Source organism: Geotrypetes seraphini, chromosome 2 (assembly GCF_902459505.1).
Source record: "Geotrypetes seraphini chromosome 2, aGeoSer1.1, whole genome shotgun sequence".
Lineage (NCBI taxonomy): Eukaryota > Metazoa > Chordata > Amphibia > Gymnophiona > Dermophiidae > Geotrypetes > Geotrypetes seraphini.
This window is the reverse complement of record NC_047085.1, coordinates 381391391-381414076: the sequence shown is the minus strand read 5'-3', so window position 1 is coordinate 381414076 and position 22686 is coordinate 381391391. Positions and strand designations below refer to the sequence as shown.

The window sequence follows — 22686 nt, the reverse complement described above, 5'->3', positions numbered from 1 at the left end:
GGCAGGAGGGTGCCGAACCGCTCTGGCCGGAACACCCCCCCAAAAAAAACTTGTAATCGCCGGCAGGAGGTGCCCAACTCCTCCTGCCAGAACCCCGGAATCCCCCCAAACTCGTAATTGCCGGCAGGAGGGTGCCGAACTCCTCCTGCCGAAACCCTGGACCCCCCCAAACTCGTAATCGCTGGCAGGAGGGTGCCCAACTCCTCCTGACGGAAAGCCGGACCCCCTTCTAACCCCCCATGCTAACGACCTCCCCCCAAACTAACCTCCCTCCCCCAACTAACCTTTAAATGTTGGTCGGCTGGACGGGTCTTGCTGCCGTCCAGCCGACAGGCCCACCTCATCGAAATGAGACGGGCCCGCCCCTTCCCGGCCCATCTCCGCTAAGTCTAAGGCCTGATTGGCCAGGCTCTAGAAGCCTGGGCCAATCAGGCCTTAGGCATAGCGGGTCCGCCCATCCCCACTAAGGCCTTAGACTTAGAAAACTGGATATGAAAATTGGTGCCAAAGAAGGATGTAGTGCAAAAAGTGAAGGAGAGGAAAGAAACAGCAAATGCATAAGAGCACAGATAGAACAAGAATAGAAAAATAAAATTGCCAGATAACAAAGGTAGAAAAATGGTTCAATATAGTGATTAAAATATGTCAACTTTGAAAATTTACATCTGTTTTTATATTTTGAACATAAGAACATAAGAATTGCCGCTGCTGGGTCAGACCAGTGGTCCATCGTGCCCAGCAGTCCGCTCACATGGCAGTCTCTAGGTCAAAGACCAGTGCTCTAAAATGAGTCAAGCCTCACCTGTGTACGTCCCAGGAACTTGTCCAGCTTAGTCTTGAAACTCTAGAGGGTGTTTTCTCCTACAACAGACTCCGGAAGAGCATTCCAGCTCTCCACCACTCTGGGTGAAGAAGAATTTCTTTACGTTTGTACAGAATTTATCCCCTTTCAACTTTAGAGAGTGCCCTCTCATTCTCCCTACCTTGGAGAGTGTGAACAGTCTGTCTTTATCTACTAAGGGCTAGATTCACTAAGCAAACTGATCGTGCGAGCCCTTTACAACCAGATTTCCCTCCTGCAGTATTCGCTAACGCCTGTAGCGATCTGATCCCAATCGTCCCATGCAAATTAGTAAAACCTCATGCAAAATAGCCAAGCGATTGATTCACTAACAATTCTCCGGGCGCAGCAGAGTAGGGCAGGCAGGAGAGATCGGGGGGGGGGGGGGGGCGGTGCAGATTTCTCTTGCCTGCTCCCGGACTCTCCTGCTCTCTGCCACTGTTCTCCGCAGTGCAGGCCTGCTTTAAAACCATGGGCTTGCACTGCAAGGCCTCTGCTGGGCCTGCTGCAGCAGAGAACAGGAGAGTCTGGGAGTAGGCAAGAGAGATCTGGGCTGGGCTGAGCCCTGACAGCAATGACAGGAGGCTGCTTCTCCTGTCACTACTGTCAGGGTGTGCACATGAGCGGGGATCGCTCTGGCTGTGGGTAGGGGGGCATGTTAACGATCGTCCCTATTTGCATGCAGGCCTTTACTGAATTGGTCGGCTGGGATGCAAATAGAAACGGATCGCATATGGTTTGGAAGTTTAGTGAATCCTGCCTAAGTCTATTCCCTTCAGTATTTTGAATGTTCAGGAAGAAAAGCTGTGTGTACTGTGTGCAGAGTCTGGCATGTTAAGGTTTTGTTTGTGTACAATGGTACTTTTAGTTTGTGTGTTTGTATTTGAAAAGGTTTTTTTTTCTGTTTTCTGCATGTGTGACTGAGGCCAGGTGTTCTGTTGGGGATGGCAAATGACACTCACATACCCAAATTTCTAACCTCTGTTTATATTTGAGTCAACCTTTTTTCCTCCTTTTATTGGGGAAAAAGGGTACCTCGGTTTATATTCAGATTGGTTTATATTCATGTATATACGGTACTTGTAAATTTTGTCCATGATTCACCTAGACTGTTCTCCCAGCTCTGCCTATCAGAAAACATAAGAACATAAGAAGCGCCATCTCCGGATCAGACCTTCGGTCCATCTAGTCCGGCGATCCGCACACGCGGAGGCCCTGCCAGGTGTACACCTGGCGTAATTTTTAGTCACCTATATCCTTCTATGCCTCATAAGAATATAAGACATAAGAAGTTGCCTCCGCTGGGTCATACCAGAGGTCCATCGCACCCAGCAGTCCGCACCCGCGGCGGCCCAGCAGGTCTATGACCTGTCAGGTGATCCTTGACTTAGCCCTATGATCCCCCTTTTTCTTCTATCTATACTCTTCCTAACCTATCTCTACTTTTATCTGTACCCCTCTACTTTTATCTGTACCCCTCTTCCTAACCTAACTCTACTTTTATCTGTACTCCTCAATCCCCCTATGCCTTCTTGACAACGCATGTACATTGAAACAAGTTGATATTTTTTAAAAAACATTTTAATCTGCCTATGTAGCCAAATACATGCAATAAGCAACTATACAATTACTCCCTTCTTTTATGTTTAAAATACAATATCCCTGTATTAAAAAAATAATGATCCCAAAACTTGTGTTCGTACTTCTGAATTCCAAGTGTATGTCTGAAATAATACATTCTAGCATTTATCTGATGACCTACTTTACAATTGTTCTCTTTAGGGATTAATTACTGTACATTGGGGTCTGGATTGCTATAAAAAATTTGCTACAAAACTCTACTAAGGGATAAAAGGAAAAGCTACTATACTAATCTCATAGGCACGGAAACCCAAGATTCCAAGAAAATATTCCAAATCCTGAAAGAATTAACAGACACCAAACCATACACTACCACCACGAACACCCCTCCACCATCACCCACCCTCTTAGCAGAACACTTCAAGAACAAAATTACCAACACCAGAGCCACTCTCATACTTAACCCATCCCATCAAAACCCAATCACAATCCACCCTACAGGAAAAGAGGCAACCGCAGCAGACAGAATTTGGACTCAATTCCCCAACATACAATGGTCAGAATTCAACAAATTCTATAAAAAATACAGCCATGCCTCCTGTGACCTCAACCATTGCCCCTCATATCTTCTTACCACCTCTAGTGTAAAATTCCGCACCAAAATTCTACAATGGATTCAATTCACGCTCACAGAAGGCACATTCCCTGCTGACCTCAGCGAAATCGTCATCACCCCAATCCAAAAAGACCCAAAAGCACCACAAAACCACCCATCTAACTTTAGACCTATAGCCTCAATTCCGCTATATGTCAAAATTATAGAAGGCCTAGTAGCCAAACTCCTCACCGATTACATAGATGACCACAACCTACTCCACCCCATGCAATCAGGCTTCAGAACAAACTTCAGTACAGAGACACTACTAGGCTCCCTTATGGACACCGTCAGACAACAACTTAGTACAGGGAAAAAAATGCTTCTCATACAACTGGACCTAACTGCGGCATTCGACTTAGTGGACCACAACATCCTTCTACAGATCTTAGACGCAATAGGCATCTCAGATAAAGTATACTCTTGGTTTGAAGGATTCCTAAAACTCAGAACCTATAGTGTAAAATCAAACAAAGAAAAGTCAGAATCCTGGTCAAACCCCTGCGGCGTACCACAAGGATCTCCACTATCCCCTACCCTCTTCAATCTCTACACTGCTTCTCTAGGAACGCATCTGGACAATCTGGACATAACCACCTATAGTTATGCTGATGACATCACCATCCTCATCCCATACGATCATTCTAAACCTACCATGACAGACAAAATTCACCAACACTTGAAACAGTCACAACCTGGATGAAAAATCACAAACTTAAACTCAACCAAGACAAAACCAAATTCATCCTCCTCGAAAATGACAAGGTCCAAACCACAACCAACTTAGATATAAACGCAATCAAATATCCCATCCAAACCACCATAAAACTACTTGGCATGACCATAGACAGATGCTGCACTATGCAACCGCAAATAAATAAAACAATTCAGAAATCATTCGCAATCATGAGAAATCTGAGACAAGTCCGAAAATTCTTTGAAAGAACACAATTCCAACTTATAGTACAATCCCTAATACTAGGTATATTGGACTACTGTAACATCCTCTTCCTTCCTTGCCCTGCAACTACGATAAGACAACTCCAAACAATCCAAAATACAGCTCTGAGACTCATCTACTCATTGAAAAAACATGACCACATCACTGAAGCCTTCATCAACTCACATTGGCTTCCAATCCAAGAAAGAATCCAATTCAAATTCTACTGCATATTATTTAAAACCCTACACGGAGACAGCCCATCATACTTGAACAATCGACTCATCCAAGCACCCACTACCAGACACAGAAAAACGCACTCCCCATTCATACCCCCCCCAATCAAGGAAGTAAAAAGAACAAAACTACACGACGGCCTCCTAGCCACTCAAGCCGCAAGGCTGGACAACCAGATCTCCAACCTTCTGATGACCACCCCAGACTATAGGACGTTCAGAAAAGAAATAAAAACCACACTTTTCAAGAAATTCCTGAAACAGCAATAACACCACGACATCTTAGTAACTCTAAAACTGACATTTGATCTACCCATTACTGCACTAATAATAACAAAAGAATCTCCACTATGACCACCTATTAACTCTTTTACAAACCACCTCACCCTCAACAACCCGCAAAATGTCCATAAGATCTAAAATTTACCTCTCTAGCTAATCATTGTAACTCTGTTCTTTTTAAATTAACCTTTTGTAATCCGCCTTGAACCGCAAGGTAATGGCGGAATAGAAATCCCTAATGTAATGTAATGTAATGTAATAATATGTCTTCTTGTATTAATAATTGGGAGGAGGGGGGGAGAAAATGATTGTTTTAGGTATTAATTGTGTATTTAATAGTGCGTTTTATGCAGTGTTTATGTTCAATTAATTGTATTACACTGTCAAAGTTTAAAAATCAATAAAGATTTATAAAAAAATATATAATAAATAAAAATATAAATCTTTTTTCAAACCAACATTCTACTGAAATAATCAGTCATTGTCTTCTGCACGCAGATTGCATGATTCAGGCTGTGTCTCTGATTACTGATGCTGTAAAACTGTCCATAGTCTTGACAGCCATTTATCTCCAGATAACAATGCAGCGTGTGTAGGGACTTCAGCGTGTTCGAGAAGGAAACAATCTCTGCAGATGGTTCATTAGTCGTGATGACCGCAGCAGTATCTCCATCCTCATCAGACTCTTGGTTGTCTGCAGTGTCCTTTATGACTGTACTAAGACTCAAGGCTGTAAAAAAAAGACCAGCTCCCAACTCTTAATAAAGCAATTGAGACTGTGGATTACTGTTGGGGTTTTACATCAGAAACCTTAAATCAAATTGTATAAACACAGGGCTGTGCAATCAGTATATGGGAACTTCTCATAGGCTCTGAGAATTCACCAGGGTTTATTTGCGCAAGAAAGCACCCTAAGGTGCCCGGCAGGAACAGCCCACAAACATCCTTTCTATCCAGCCCTGCATGTACGTTTTTTGTTTAATTTTTTTAACTAATAACAACTTATATAAAACAATTTTTTACAAGTTCCCTAACAATACCCACAGTGCCAAGTGCAAAAAAAAATTTTTATGAAGAGTTTTCTAATTGTATTCAACCATATAGGTAAAGAGCAAGGCCATATTCAACCATTTATCAAGTTCAGATAACAAACAAAAAGGGAACTTATCTTGATGAAACCTGCAAGTTACATCTGTTATATAAGTCCATTCAAATCCATTGAAAGGGAATGCCTGCACTAATCGCCCTACAGAGCCCCATTTTGTGTTCTTCATCAGGGGCACTTGACCCAAAAAAGAAGACTAATGCTACTCCTCATGACTGATGGCAATACTTCCATGACCCATCTTTCTGCGCCAAACTCATCCGCGTCTTGTTTATCGCCTTGCTGTTTCTTAAATTTTATGCTGTTACGAACTTTCCACCTCTCTAACCATCCATTTGTTGCTTTGAAGTCTTCTACATCCAGTTCTTCAGATAACTGTGCCACTTTCTCCATCAGCAGAGGTCCACTGATTGGTAGTTGTCAACTTCTAGCTTCAGCAAACCATCGCAGCAACGCCTGTTCAACATCTCCAGCCTTCCCAATTTTTTCCCATTTTCTGGTATGATTGCTGTTTTGCCAGTCTTTCAATATCACTTGCTTTTTTTTGTAAATCCGAGAAATCTGGCTAGGATGAATGCTGTAATGTTTTGAAATAGAGACCTGACTCTCCCTCTGGTCAGATCTCTATAAGACATCGACACGTTTAGCCAAAGACAATGATTTTTGTCCAGCATGGTGGAAATGCTCAGCAAAAGACAATTTTTGTCCATGCAACGCAATGATGCAGTTCCGAAACTTTGAACACCTGGCCAGGCCTAGACTGCTGTTCCAAAACACGTGGCTCATCCACGTCAGAACGTGATTGCTTTTAACTGGAGTGAATGTAACGTGAAAGAATAGAGGTGGAACCTATGACATCAGTGCGCATAAACGGATTGTGTGCTTATCAGAATTGCAGATATCCAGAGTTTATGTCCATTGACTTTCATGTAAAAAAAACCCGGGACCATGGTGGTCAGATGTTGATAACTGAAGTGTGCGCTTAACCAATGTGCACTTAGGTGGAGTCAATTCTAATGTACTTTATCGAGATTTGATTGACTCATGCATATATGACATGCACAAAGAATTATTCAACTTTAAAGTAAACAATCTAAAAAAACACTCCTTTTTAAAAGAATGGTCACTCATTATAATTATGAAATAAAATCCTCTTGTTCAAATTAAACAGAACTGCTACTACTATATCTACTCTCTCATCATCTGTGAGAAAAATCAAAAGTACCAGGCTGCATAGTGAATATAAATGTTAATTTTATCTGACCCTTATGGACCCCCTGAAACCCATCCATGGACCCCCTTAGGGGTCCACAGACCCCAGGGTAGAGGGTTAGAGGATTGGTTCCATTTTGAGCAAGGAGCCAGAAATATTCTGAGATGTGTTAAGTAGAATGCCAGGTTTTGGGGCAGAATCGTGTGGTTATGGGGCAGGTTCTGGTTTGAGAGCATACTTTTGAAATAGGCTATTTGGGTGGTTGTGATAGTTCTGGTGCTGGAACAGGATCTTTTAGAGTACCATAGCTTTATTGTTCTAGAAACAGTGAATTGAAGCATGCATAACTTGTAATAAAGGAGGGAGAAAGAACATGGATTACAGGGTTTATTGCAGTATAGGGAAATTATCAAAGTCAGTGGAAAACTGTAGTTTGGATACAATTAGCCTCTCTTTATGTTCTAACTGAGGAAATCCCCTTAAGTTGGCTGTCTATTGGAATATTCTGTTACCAATGAAATAAAACTGAAGGTTTATACACAGAATGATGTATTGACAGAATATTATGAGCTTGTAGCAATGGAACCCTAGGCATCTCAACTATCTACCATCTAGTTCAGTGGTCTCAAACTTGCAGCCCCCCCTTCCTCCTCCCCCCCCCCCCCCTGGTACTATTTTGAGGCCTTCAGTATGTTTATCATAATCACAAAAGTAAAATAAAACAGTTTCTTGATCATATGTCTCTTTAGCTATAAATTACAATATTATTATTAAGAGTTAGCCAAAAGGAAAGATTTATAAACTATAAAGAGTCTTACCTCATGCAAAATTGTCATTTCTTTAATAAGACATTAACTATTTTTTTCTGCGGCCCTCTAAGTACCTACAAATCTAAAATGTGGCCCTGCAAAGGGTTTGAGTTGAGACCACTGATCTAGTTAGAGATTATCCCAGATAAAATGTTAGTCCTCAAGAAAATTGTTAATTTGGGAAACTATAAGGGCCCATAATCTAGAGATAACAGAATTTTCACCCTATTGTCTCTTCTGACTTTGCTTAGGTATTAACAAGACTGTTTTGCCTCCTGTAAGTGGTGCTGGCACTGGTTACTCACTGTAGAAACCATGCAGTTGCATAGGGAGGCAGTTGCAGAGGGGCCTATGAAATCCAGCTTCTCATTTCCATTCCATCACTTACCTCAAACCACCTCCTTTCCCTGGGAGGTGGTTTGCTTGAGGAGTCAAGCAGCAACAGTACGCTAAGATACTTTAAGTGCATGGGTAAAAATAAGTCCTGCTGTGTTCCATCTCTCAGAAACAGAAAGCTAGTGTCAGAAGAGTTGCAGCTACTGCAGAGCCTTAAGAACATGGATGTGCTCAAAGGACATATGCTTATTTTTACTTGGAATACTGATGCTAAAGGTCAGGGATCAGATTTGTAGCAGTAGCAGAAGGGAGAAGACAAAGCCAAGATGCTGAACTAGCAGGGAAAGAGAAAAAGGGGTGATTATGAATGCACAGAGAGAGAGAGAGAAAGAGAGAGATGTTGATGGCTAGGGAAAAGGGAATATGAAGAGGACGGAAAAAAGAGGAGATGTTGGACTTATTGGAACAATGTAGAAAACACCAGAGGGAAGCAGTAAGGACAAAATGATGAATTTAAAAAAATGATGGAAATAAAGCTGTGGAGGTGGTGCAAGTTGGTAGCCAGAGAGCAGATAGAGAAAAAAGACAGAAGAAAGTGACTAAAGGTCATGACCAACAGAGAAGAGATTGGTATTGGTGGAGGGATGAGAAACAGGAAATACAGAGGGTGGTAATAGGGTAATGGGGCATACAGCAGTTGAAAGACAGAATGGAATAAGAGACTGAGGAAGAAGTGAAATCGGTTAGCCCACCTTAATAAAAGGACCCCTAATTGCTGAAGGCCACAGTTACAAACAAGCAGGTAGCTGACACTTATATGTACCTCAGAACAAGTGTAAAAAACAATGGGGACTTTTTTTCAAATATAAAGATACATAGATATTGATATACAGTATATCTACATCTTTAGATATATATCTGATATCAGAAATGCCTTTTGGATTGAAGATTGCTAAACCGGTTCTGTAGTAGAGCTGTGTAAGGAAAGATGTGGGGGTTTTGTTTTATTTGATGCTGTTGTTTGTCCATTCTTTTATGTACGTTTTATTGTGAACCGCTTAGACTTTAAGCAGATTATAAATATTTTAAATAAATAAAATATATATTCCCACGATGAAATGGGAAATACACATATATTTTTGGACCACTCAAATTGTCTCAAAACGTACCCCTTCTGAATTTCTCCATCCCATATCTAAGCAGGTAAATAGCCAAGCTGTAAAACTGGCATGTAGACATATATAGAACCACTACACAAATATTCATATACTAAAGCTCGTTACCAGAGACTTCAGTCTAGCAGGTATCTAAAATATACGGAGAAAAGACCTCAGTGTTCCAAGAGCCAAACTCGGGGAACTTCTATGGCAATTATAAAATTGTCATAGGAAACACATCCTTGGTCTGAAAAACTCCGGTCAAAAAATTATTTTCAACAATACTTATTTCCAAAAACTTTTAGGTAAAAAACCTGCACTTATCTTTAATAATAGCTTTTTGTCCTCTGGTATGAGCAAGATCACTGCAGCATATTTTGGAAATAAGTACAAGCCACACCTTTCATAAGTATAAGCCACACCTTTCATATTATCTGCTTTATTTGTTTAATGGGTTGTGTAAATAAAATCTAGGCTATCTGTTTAAGTCCTTTTGAATATGGGACTGAGGATTATGTTGTATATTTTGTTGTTCATCATACGCTCTCATTTAAAAAGGAAATTCAAGCATTTGCAGCACTCCCATGAACTCCAATTCTCATTTCTTTCAAAGGAGAAAGGAGGTTTCAGTGTTCGAGTAAATTGTGTTACTATATGAATCACATTATTGCTGTATTCTTGTGACTATGAACCTCTTGCTGATGACATACATTTGGTCTGGACATCTTAAAATCTGTTCTGATTCAGAAGTATGTTTTCAGTTTTTCTTCTTCTTTCTTTAAGGTTGGCTTCATGAGCTGGGAAAACGCTTGGAGTCTCCCTTCTATGGCAATAACACACTGGGAGGCCCCACAATCAGAAGTGCCTACATTGCTTCCCTTTATTTTACACTTAGTAGCCTCACCAGTGTTGGTTTTGGAAACGTTTCTGCCAATACTGATATTGAAAAGATCTTCTCTATTTGCATAATGCTGGTTGGTGGTAAGTAAACAAATTCATAAACCAGTGTCAATTATAAAATAAGACGATTGAGATATAGATATATATATATATATATATATATATATATATATATATATATATATATAAAAGAAAGAATACGTCATTTGAAAAATATCATCTTAACATCCTTATTTTAGGAGCCCTGATGTAAATATCAACTTTTAAACATATTCCCTGAATAAACATGAAACCATGATTTCTGCATTTAAATCTGAACTATGTAAAGATAAGAAAAAGGGGCATGGGACAAAAAAGACTATGTATTCCCTATTTCAGAAGGGGAATGCGCATCTACGATCACAGTAACTAATGTTGGGTACTTATAGGCTTTTATTTCCATTTTGGGCAGTGCTCTCCAGGAGGGATTAGGGGAGGACAACTTTTAATCCCCCAGTGTTTTTCCCCTTCAAAATTAATAGTGTCAAATGCCTGCAGCTTCTGTACTTAAAGTAATTGGGAGCATTTAGACATGTAGGGACAAATTCTACAAATGACATCCCGATTGTAGGCAGCGGTAGGCATCCTACCGCTGTGTAACCAGCCAATCGGAACGCGCGTTTTCTAAAACAAAAATAACCCAAGGCAAGCCGCCTATGGATGCTTAAACTTGCCCAAGGCTGGGTGTGGGCGTAATTTGGCCTGGAAGTGGCCTTATGCGAACTTAAGTGGCCCTAGGTGTCTAAAATGTAGGCCAGCAAAATGCTGGCCTACATTTCAAATTGACACGGCCGCTAAACTGATTGCAGCAGGAAGATTTCCTTACTGTGATCAGCTCAGCGGCTGTGGTAGGGAACCCCCAAACCCTACCACAAGTTGGCCAATAGGAGGGATGCCCACTTCCTCCCGTCACCAGCCCTGAACTCCCACCACATTGTCCGTGACAGGAGGGATGCCCAATCTCTCCTGCTGCAAACCCCGAAACAATCCCTGGCAGGAGGGATGCCCAATCCCTCCTGCTGGCACCTCCCCCCAATTCCCCCCGGCAAGATGGATACCCACTCCTTCCTGCCAGCACCTCCCCCCTACAGCCCCAGCAGGAGAGATGCCCACTCATTCCTGCAGGCACAACTCCCTAAACATATGACCCCCCCACCTCCTAAAGCCTATCTGGACCCCCCCCCGTACCTTTATAAGCAAAGCCAGCCGGTGGGTTGCCTAATCCCTCTGGCCAGCAGGTCTGCCTCTTCAGAATGGTGGGCCCCCTCCCCAGTGCATCCTGGGATGCACCGGGGAAGGGCCTAAAGCCCTGATTGGCCCAGGCACCTACGGCCTCTTTCATAGGAGGGTCTTTAGGCACCTGGGCCAACCAGAGTCTTAGCCTCCTTGCCAGTGTTTTCTAGTATGCAGTGGGAGTGGTCTAAGACTCTAACTGGCCATATACCTAAAGCCACTCCCATGGGTGTGGCCTTAGAGATCTGGCCAATTGGAGTCTTAATCCACTCCCAGAATGCACTGGCAAGGAAGCCTAAGACTTCAGTTGGCCCAAGTGCTTAAAGCCCCTCCTATAGGAGGGGCCTTAGGTGCTTGGGCCAATCATGGCCTTAGGCCCCTCCCTGGTACATCTCAGGATTAAAAATTAGCAAAGACTACTGCAAAGAGTAGACACCCAGGATGGGGTGAATAACACGAAGAAAGACCTGGCGAAGCTTGAAGCATGATCTGAAATTTGACAGCTAAAATTTAATGTTAAGAAATGCAAGGTCATGCATTTGGGCTGCAAAAATCCAAGGAAACAATATAGTTTAGGGGTGAAGAACTTATGTGCATGACAGAAAAGCGAGACTTGGGTGTGATTGTATGTAATGATCTTAAGGTGGTCAAACAGGTTGAAAGGTGATAGCGAAAGCTAAAAGGATGTTAGGGTGCATAGTGAGAGGTATGGCCAGTAAGAAAAAGGAGGTATTGATGCCCCTGTATAAGAGTAGTAACATTCTATGCTACTGATCCAGGCAAGCAGTGGCTTACCCCATGTCTTTCTCAATAACAGACTATGAACTTTTCCTCCAGAAACTTGTCCAAACCTTTCTTAAAACCAGCTATGCTATCCGCTCTTACCAAAACCTCTGGCAATACGTTCCAGAGCTTAACTATTCTCTTAGTGAAAAATATTTCCTCCTATTGGATTTAAAAAGCATTTCTCTGTAACTTCATCGAGTGACCCCCTAGTCTTTATAATTTTTGACGGAGTGAAAAATTGATCCATTTATACCTGTTCTACTCCACGCAGAATTTTGTAGACTTCAATCATATCTCCCCTCAGCCCCTCTTTTCCAAGCTGAAGGGCCATAACCATTTTAGTTTTTCCTCATATGAGAAGAGTTCCATCCCCTTTATCATCTTAGTCGCTCTTCTTTGAACCTTTTCTAGCGCCACTATATCTTTTTTGAGATAAGGAGACTAGAATTGAATGCAATACTCCAGATGAGGTCGTACCACAGAGCGATAGAGGGGCATTATAACATTCTTAGTCTTGTTAACCATCCCTTTTTAAATAATTCCTAGCATCTCTGAGAATTATTTGTTTGTTTGTCTAATTATGTTTTTTTATAACTTTATGTAAAGTATGTAAACCGTTTAGTTTTAAATGGTATAGAAATTTTAAAAATAAATAAATAAATCCTGTTTGCTTATTTGGCCGCCACTGCACATTGGGCAGTAGGTTTCATTGTATTGTCTACGATGATATCCTGGTTCTGCAGAAGTTGGACTATTTATTCCACTGCTATCTCACTGGTCTTAGAGAGATACACCTGGTTCCCTGCTTTGCACAGGTGCACTGTTACAATGACCATCACCTTGGTAAAGGTGTGAGGTTCCGTTGTCAGACTGAATGGTAGCACTGAGAAATGGAAATGTTTCCCCAGAACATGGAACCTTAAGAATTTCCTATGATTTGGAAATATGGGAATATGCAAGTATGCCAGAGAGGCTAGAAATTCATCCAATGCTACAGATGATATGACCGAATGGTCTCCATCCAGAAACAGGGAACTTTCAGTGCTGCACAGACTTCAGATCCAGTATTGGGCTCCAGTCATCTGAGTCTTTCTTGGCCATGATGAAGCATATAGAGTATCTGCCCAAGCCCGATTCTTCAACTAGTATGGGTTCTATGGCCAGAATGTCTAAGACAATATCGAACTCACTTAATAAGATCAGTGCATATTTCTTTTTTCCCAAAAATTATTTTTAGAGATTTTTTTACACTAATTCAGGAAAAGGCCTCAGAAAAGGAGCCTACGCACCGTCATCATAGACCAGAATATTCTATGTAGTTTTTTTTTATTGCTCCAGAATGTCTAAGAGCCATTTCACCATTGCTTGGACCCTAACCGCTTTCTCTGGCTATCCAGCCAGAGATTCCACAAATAAGTCCAGCAGAGGATGAAAGAATTCAAACTTGTATCCCTCTCGAATGATATCCAGCACCCAGTGGTCCGAGCAAATTCTCGTCCAAGACTCCCAGGAAGCTGAAAACTTCCCTTTTCTCTGTGGGGGTTTGGCTATCAGCATGGCATCATTGAGTCTTCTTGGAGGCTGCTGCGGGGAGTCGGTTCAGAGGAAGGCTACTAAAATGGTGTGTGGTCTTCGTCATAAGGCATATGGGGACAGACTTAAAAATATCTATCTGTATACTTTGGAGGAGAGGGGAGATATGATAGAGATGTTTCAATCTCAAAAAATATGTCAATGTTATTAGTCTAGTGGTGAAGATACTCAGTGAAGCACATTTACTAATAGTGGAGATGTTTTAATACCTATGTGATGTAAATACGCATGAGTTGAGTCTCTTTCATTTGAAAGGAAGCACTGGAATGAGAGGGCATAGGATGAAGTTAACAGGTAATAGACTCAGGAGAATTCTAAGGAAATACTTTTTTACAGAAAGGGTGGTAGATGCATGGAACAGTCTCCCGGTAGAGGTGGTGGAGACAGAGACTGTATCTGATTTCAAGAAAGTATGGGATAGGTACGTGGGATCTCTTAGAGAGAGAAAGAGATAATGGTTACTGCGGATGGGCAGACTGGATGGGCCATTTGGTCTTTATCTGCCATCATGTTTCTATGTTTGACTATGATCTATGACTTTGAATTTCTATATCCTAAGGGCTTGATTCTGTATAGAATGTCAGTCTCAATGGCCATCTATGAAGCGGCCAAGAATCGCGTGTCAATTATATACTGGTGTCCTATACAGAACTGTGTCTACCTTAAGGCACAGACACCTTACCCCCGATTGTCTAACCATGTCAACTGGCACTGGTTAGAGAATCGTGCCTACCTAATCACAAAGATAAGTGGCTCAGCCGCCTATCTTTGCCAAGGGATCTTTTGCCATCAGCTGATCATGGCATGGGAATCCCCAATCAGCTGAACTGACAGGACTTCCCGAAACCGTGGCTTTGGGGAGTCCTGGCTGCTGAAATCAGCTCAGCTGGCTGCAGCAGGCAGAAGACCACTCAACACCCACCCCCCAAGATCAGCAGGAAAGATGCCTACTTCCTCCTGTCTAACACCCCCCTGAGATTGGCAGTAGGGATGCCCACTCCCCCTTGCTGCAGGGCCCCCTTGAACCCCCAACACCTCCCAAACCCCTGACACCCCTCTCCAACACCCCTCCCCCATACCTGTAGAAGACTGGCAAGAGGGATACCTCTTCAAAATGGCTGGCCTTCCCCTTTCTGGTCCAACCTTGATCCTCGAGAACCTCAATCTAGTCGGTTGTCAGAATTTCTCCAATGAATATGAATGAGATTATTTGTGTGCACTGCCTCTATTGTATGCAAATAGATCTCATGCATATTCATTGAGGAAATCCATAAAATATGACTTGGCAAGGACCGAGGTTCATCACCCCTGGTTTAGCTCATATCCTGAATCCCTTGCTATAAATGTCCCCGAACACCACTGTAGACATCGGTATATATACCTGTTCCAAAACACACATAAGTGTCTGCTAAATATTCATTTCAAGCTGTGGTTTTCAGAAGTGATAAGTTGGTAATTGTGCTTACCTATGTGGTATTAAAAACCACCTTAGAAATTCTAGGCTTCAGTCCAATTTGGTAGTTATATGAATAAGTGGCTGCATTTATGTATATGTGTTTTTATATATGATCATAATTTTGTACATATGTTCAAAATTTTGAGCAATGCTGCTTTTTTTATTGTGTTATTTTGTAAAAATGGCTGTTCCCATCAGACTACAAAATACAGGGCTCCTTTTACAAAGCCGCGTTAGCGCGCGTGACTTTTCATCACGCGCTAATCCCCGTGCTATCCAAAAACTACTGTCTGCTTTTACATAGAAGAACACTCGTCGGGATGCTGTGGAGCAAAACAAAAGGGGGGACCCGTTCTTGAAAAAGCCTTCAGGCAAAACTGGTTGAACCTTAAGGTCCTTCCTGAGGTTAAAAAAAATAGCTAAAGCTAAGTACAAAAGTTTTAAAGTTGTATAAGAAAGTTTATCGATTTGCACAAAATATAGAATATAGAGCACAAGCACTTTAAAAAAAACCCTAAGGTCTGATGATGAATAAAAGCCAGAAAGAGAAACAAGCCTTCAAATAATTTGGCTGGTGGTTGGCTGGAACTGAAGACCATAGAGGTACTTAGAAATGTATTATCTGAAAAAAAGATCACTTAGAAATTAGTCACTTTGAAGTTTATTATATGCCGTTGTGGATTGATGGTTTATATTACATAGACAATGTCATAAACAACTTTGGGCTATTTTAATACATCAGTTGAATAGATTTGCATGCATTGCCTTCTTGGTATGCAAATCTATTGCATCTTCATTGTAGATATCTTGAAAACCTTACTGGATTAAAGACAAGCGGCTTACATTATTGCTGCTAAACTATAAATTGTTAAGTCAGTTTTCAACTAGAAGAAAATCTTACAATGTTGAGGGTAATTTTATAAGCACAGCAGGAAGGAAACATCTGGAAGAAGTAGGAAAACAATGTGAAAACTGAAAGGAGCTATTTTAAGGGCAACAAACCTTTTTGTACGGAAAGTAAATTAAAAAGGGGGTAAAAAGACTGTTTTGGTTCTCAAAAATAGTAGCTCAAAAGCTAAGAGAGACAAGCCTTCATAAACTACAAGTGATCTCAGAAAGAGGAAGACAAGTGACAAATGGATTCAGTGATCACAAGATGATATGCTATTAGGGCAAAGGTTGTGATTCATTCAAAAGCAAAGATCCTAGACTTCAGGAAAACTAACTTAATCAAAATTGGGAGATACTTCAAAGAATCATTATTTGAGTGGTAAAGGAAACTGAAAAAGAGTGGGCAAAACTGAAAGGAAATATTATTGGACAACAAAACTATTAGTAAAGAAATTAAGTAAAAATATGAGGTAAATATGATTTTCTAAAAGGTAAGGGGGAAAGAATAAATTTCTTAAAAAAGAAAAGATTAGAGGAAGAACATAAGAATAACCTTACTGGGTCAGACCAATGGTCCATCAAGCCCAGAATCCCGTTTTCAAGGTGACCAATCCAGGTTACTAGGACCTGGCCAAAACCCAAGGTGTAGCAATATTCCATGCTACTGATACAGGGCAAGCAGTGGCTTCCCCCATGTCTTTCTCAATAACAGACTATGGACCTTTCCTCCAGGAACTTGTCCAAACCTTTCTTAAAACCAGCTACGCTATCTGCTCTTACCACATCCTCTGGCAATGCTTTCCAGAGCTTAACTATTCTGAGTGAAAAAAAATTGCCTCCTATTGGTTTTAAGAGTATTTCCCTGCAACTTCATCGAGCGTCCCCTAGTCTTTGTAATTTTTGGCGGAGTGAAAAATCGATCCACTTGTACTCATTCAACTCCACTCAGGATTTTGTAGACTTCAATCATATCTCCCCTCAGCCGTCTCTTTTCCAAGCTGAAGAGCCCTAACTGTTTTAGTCTTTCCTCATACGAGAGGAGTTCCATCCCCTTTACCATCTTGGTCACTCTTCTTTGAACCTTTTCTAGTGCCACTATATCTTTCTTGAGATAAGGAGACCAGCATTAAATGCAATACTCCAGATGAGGTCACACTATGGAGCGATAGAGGGGCATTATAACATTCTTAGTCTTGTTAACCATCCCTTTTTTAATAATTCCCAGCATCCTGTTTGCTTTTTTGGCCACCGCCACACATTGGGCGGAAGGTTTCATCATATTGTCTACAATGATACCCAGATCCTTTTCTTGGGCGCTAACTTCCAAGGTGGACCCTAGCATCCGGTAACTGTGATTCAGGTTATTCTTCCCAATGTGCATCACTTTGCATTTGTCCACATTAAATTTCATCTGCCACTTGGACGCCCAGTCTTCCAATTTCCTAAGGACTGCCTGCAATTCTTCACAATCCGCATGTGTTTTAACAACTTTGAAAAGTTTAGTGTCATCTGCAAATTTAATCCCCTCACTTATCGTTCCAATTTCCAGATCATTTATAAATAAGGGAAGATAGGGCTCTTGTGAAGCTTAGGAAATTGTCTAGAGCAGGAGTAAGCAACCTGTGATCATCTATGTTATTTTATGCAGCCCTTGAGACCATGGGAGGTATATACAGAAAACATCATCAACCAACATATTGATTATTTTAAATCCTGCATTTTACAAATATTTTCAGAATAGCTATTCTAGCAGTTCATTTTTTGTTAAATTTTTAATTATTTATTTATCACAGGTCTGTGCATTTCCTATTCTGACATGATGTTATGTTGCAGCCCCCTAGGGATAGTATTGACATTCATGAGGCCCTCAAGGGGTAGTAGTGACATTCATGTCTCGCTGGATATATAGGTTGCTCACCCCTGGTCTAGAGTGTAGCAGCTACAATTTCATGCCCAAAATGGGTCATACATTTGTACTGTAAAAATGCAAGGGAGTGGTACTGTATAGAGCAGTGTCTCGCAAACTTTTTTAAGCCAGAGCACACTCCCACCCTGTTTTGGTCCCCAGGACCTCCCCCCTCCCCCCACCTTGTGGTAGCCCTTCACTAATCGCTCCGGGCTTCTTCTTTCCCTTCACACCCAATTACAACTGAAGTCATATATAAAGCCACTTAAAAAATTTATCTCACAGGTGCATGAGAACTCAGTCTGAAGGAAGGTTCAGTGACACATACTCACCTACTATCCTTTTTTCTTTCTTCTTCCAAATTCCCTTCTCTTCTTTTTCTCTCTTATGCTTTTGCTTTGATTTTGTTAAGAAAATGTACCTGCTTTTGTTTGCTACAAGAAAGGTGATATTAAATCCAAAATAAACATGTGTTATGCTTATTGTTCATGTTAACTTTCAAACGTTAACTTTATATATGTGTGCACAAAGCTGAGGTTTCACCTAAGGCATCTAACAAGTCTTGCAGCAGAAAGTTGATGCTAACAAATTTATGGAAATGTTTCCCCACCATATAGTATACTATATTTAACTGGCATGTTCTCATTTTCATTGTGAACATTTCTGTTTCTTCTAGCACTGATGCATGCCTTGGTGTTTGGCAATGTGACTGCCATAATTCAGAGGATGTACTCCAGATGGTCCCTTTACCATACCAGAACAAAGGATCTGAAAGACTTTATACGGGTTCATCACCTACCACAGCAGTTAAAACAACGAATGCTTGAATATTTCCAAACCACCTGGTCTGTCAATAATGGAATAGATTCTAATGAGGTGATTTGGAACATTTCTTTCATAGAATTTTTCTACCCAAAGATACAAATAATAAAATAGTATACTCGGATATAAAAATATTGCATTCCAAAAAGTAATAAGCACATATGAAAACAAAAAAATTAAAAATAAGTTGACTTAGCCATGTTTTAGCAGAATGAATTGCATTAGGAATAAGTATCATGTGAAAATAAGAAATATTATTAATCTATAAATCTAAAGTCATGGTTTGATCTAATAACCTATAATAATAAGCAGATATTACCTAAGCAGCCCTATTACTTATGTGTGGTAGGCACTTAGGCCCTGATTCTTTAAATGGTGCCTCGATCGGGGCATCTACCAATCTAGGTGCCTAGTTAAATTTTTTTTAATTGGCTTAATTGACATTGATAATTGAAAATGTCATTAAAAATAATTAAAAAAAAAACAATTACAAAATTAATTTGCTAGTAGACGCCTACACCTTTGATGTAGGCATCTACACCAAGGTGCCTACCGGCAAGTAGGCTTGAATAGAAACGGATTTGGGGTGGAGTTTGGGCATGGATTGAGGTAGGTGCCTACCTTAGGTGCCAGAATATTAGTCCAAGAAAACCCTGGCTTATTTACACCCAGTGACGCCTAGGTCAGTTTAGGTGCTTCTAGGCGTGGTTCTACAAAAGTGCTTAACTTTGATTGATATGCAGTAAGTCCTATTTTCGTAGGTGCCTACCGAATTAGAGCTGTTTATTGAATCTGGCCCTTAGGGTCTGAATCTACATATTGATTATTGCAAGCTCCTATACCGCTACTAATTTGTCATTTGAAGGTCAACTCGATGCTTTGGTAAAGGACAATTTTTTCAGATTGTGGAAGCTTCATGCAATTAAATCTTATTTTGATTTCTCATCTTTTAGATGGATAGTGCAGTCTTTAGTTCTGAGAATGTTAGACTATTGTAACATCATTTACCCCCTCCTTTACAAAGCCGCGGTGGTAACAGCTCGGGCGCTCATAGGAATTCTATGAGCATCGGAGTTGTTATCATGGTGGCCAGTGCTAAAAACGCTCGCGCAGCTTTGTAAAGGAGGGAGTTATTTAGGTTTTTATAAAAAAAATTATTAGGAGGATGTGAATCAATCAAAATATGGCAGTGCATCTAATTTTTAACTTGAAAAAATCAGAACATGTAATACCATATTATCACAAATTACACTTGCTTCTGGTTGAAGCGAGAGTGATTTTTAAATTTGCTTGTATTTGTTATAAAACATTATAGGGTCTTATGGCAAATTATCTTTTAGATCACTTTGAATTGTTGAGGATAGACATTCCCCACACAATATAATTATTTTCTCTCCCCTCAATAAAAGGTTGTGTATATAAAAGGTTTTTTAACAGAACCTTATCTTTCCAGGCAGGTATATGGAACAAAAGTTTTAGTAGTTTGATTTTAAATTCTTCTTTCTATCTTTTAAATTACACAGAATATTTTGAATTTGTGATGTTAATTCGCTGTGTTGTACAGTTTTCATTTCTTATTGTAAACCACATCAAACAGTGAGGTATAAAAATAAATTTATTAATTATTATTATTATTATTAATGTCTATATAATATCTAAAATATTGGCAGCGATCATAACTGCACTTAGTGCAATTCTATAAAAGGCACATGCCATATATAGAATCACGCTTAGGGTTCATTCAAAAGAGGAGGTCCTAGATTTTTTTAAACTAACTTTGGATAGGGGATTACATCAAGGGATTGTCTGGATGGGAACGTCTGGAAGGAGTAGAAATGCAGTGGGCAAAACTGAAAGGATTTATTGTAAGGGCGACAAACCTTTTTGTGAAGTAAGTAAAAGTAAGAGGAGAAGAAGACTGCTTTGGTTCTCAAAAGTAGTAGCTGAAAAGGTAAGGAATATGAACTTAGTTTTCATAAACTATAAAAGATTGCAGAAAGAGGAAGACAAGCAGAAATATCTGGAATAGTTAAGAAAGGCTGGTCGAGCAGTCAGGAAAGCAAAGATACAAATGGAAGAAAAAATTGCTGACATGGTAAAATGGAGAGACGACATTTTTTAGATATATTAGTGATAGGAAGAAGTGCAAAAGTGGCATTGTGAGACTCATAAGTGAAGGGGAGAAATATGTAGAAGCTGATAAAGAAAAGGCTGAATTGCTTAACAAATATTTCTGTTCTGTATTCACTGTTGAAGCGCCAGGAGAGGGACTGCAGAAGACAAACGTGAATAGAGATGGAGTAGTGGTAGACCCTGATCGAGTTTCAGAGGGTTATGTTCGTGAGGAGCTAGCTAAATTAAAGGTAGATAAAGCATTGGGGCCAGATGTTGTATATCCAAGAGTACTAAAAGAACTTAGTGAGGTTCTAGTGGCTCTGCTGACTGACCTTTTCAATACTTCTCTAGAGTTGGGCGTGGTACCGGAGGACTGGAGAAGGGCAGATGTGGTCCCTCTACACAAAAGTGGAAGTAAGGAAGAAGTAGGGAATTACTGCCTGTAAGTCTGACTTCTGTGGTAAGCAAATTAATGGAAACACTTTTAAAACAGAAAATGATGATCTTTCTGGAATCCGGTGGATTACAGGACCAGAGGCAACATGGATTCACTAGAGGTAGGTCTTGTCAGACAAATCTAATCAATTTCTTTGACTGGGTGACCAGAGAATTGGATAGAGGGAGTGCGCTAGATGTGGTATATTTAGATTTTAGCAAAGCCTTTGACAGTGTTTCACACAGACATCTAATAAATAAACTAAACGCCCTTGGGATGGGCCCCAAAGTGATGGGCTGGGTCAGAAACTTGTTAAGTGGAAGACGACAAAGGGTAGTAGTCAAAGGAGATTGCTCTGAGGAAACGGATGTTACCAGTGGTGTGCTTCAAAGCTCTATTCTTGGGCCTGTTCTTTTAAACAATTTATAAGCGATATTGCTGAAGGGCTGTCAGGCTAGATTTGCCTCTTTGCAGACAATACCAAAATTTACAATAGAATAGACACTCTGGATAGTGTGAATAACATGAAGAAAGAACTAGGTAAGCTTGAAAAATAGTCTGAAATTTGGCAGCTAAAATTTAATGCTAAGAAATGCAAAGTCATGCATTTGGGATGCAAAACCCCAAAGGAACGGTACAGTTTAGGGGGCAAAGAACTTATGTGCGTGACAGAAGAGCGGGACTTGGGTATGATTGTATGTGATGATCTTAAGGTTTCCAAACAGGTTGAAAAGGTGACGGATAAAGCTAGAAGGATTCGAGGGTGCTCAGGAAGAGGTATGGCCAGTAGGAAAAAGGATTATAGGGTGCTCAAGAAGAGGTTTGGCCAGTAGGAGAAAGGAGGTATTGATGTCTCTGGTGAGACCTCATTTAGAATATTGTGTACAATTATGGAGACCACACGTTCAAAAAGATATAAAAGGATGGAGTCGGTCCAGAGGAAGGCTACTAAAATAGTGCGTGGTCTTCCTCATAAGGCGTATGGGGACAGACTTAAAGATCTCAATCTGTATACTTTGGAGGAAAGGTGGTAGAGGGAAGATATGAGTCAAGTCTCTTTCACTTGAAAGGAAGCTCTGGAATGAGAGGGCATAGGATGAAGTTAACAGGTAATAGGCTCAGGAGTAATCTAAGGAAATACTTTTTTACAGAAATGGTGGTAGATGTGTGGAACAGTCTCCCGGTAGAGGTGGTGGAGACAGAGACTGTATCTGATTTCAAGAAAGTGTGGGATTGGCACCTGGGGTCTCTTAGAGAGAGGAAGAGATAATGGTTACTGCGGTTGGGCAGACTGGATGGGCCATTTGGCCTTTATCTGCCAACATGTTTCTATATATGTCACTAACATTTAGGT

At 40.6% G+C, this 22686-nt stretch overlaps 1 protein-coding gene across 1 annotated transcript in view; it reads left to right on the top strand.

Moving 5' to 3' along the window:
- KCNH8 (potassium voltage-gated channel subfamily H member 8) overlaps positions 1 to 22686 on the top strand; it is a 346041-nt gene that overhangs the window by 176114 nt on the left and 147241 nt on the right. Inside the window, exons 8-9 of the mRNA XM_033930671.1 lie at positions 9939 to 10136; positions 18636 to 18835. Of these exons, the coding sequence (XP_033786562.1) occupies positions 9939 to 10136; positions 18636 to 18835 (398 nt within the window). The remainder of the gene's footprint in view (positions 1 to 9938; positions 10137 to 18635; positions 18836 to 22686) is intronic.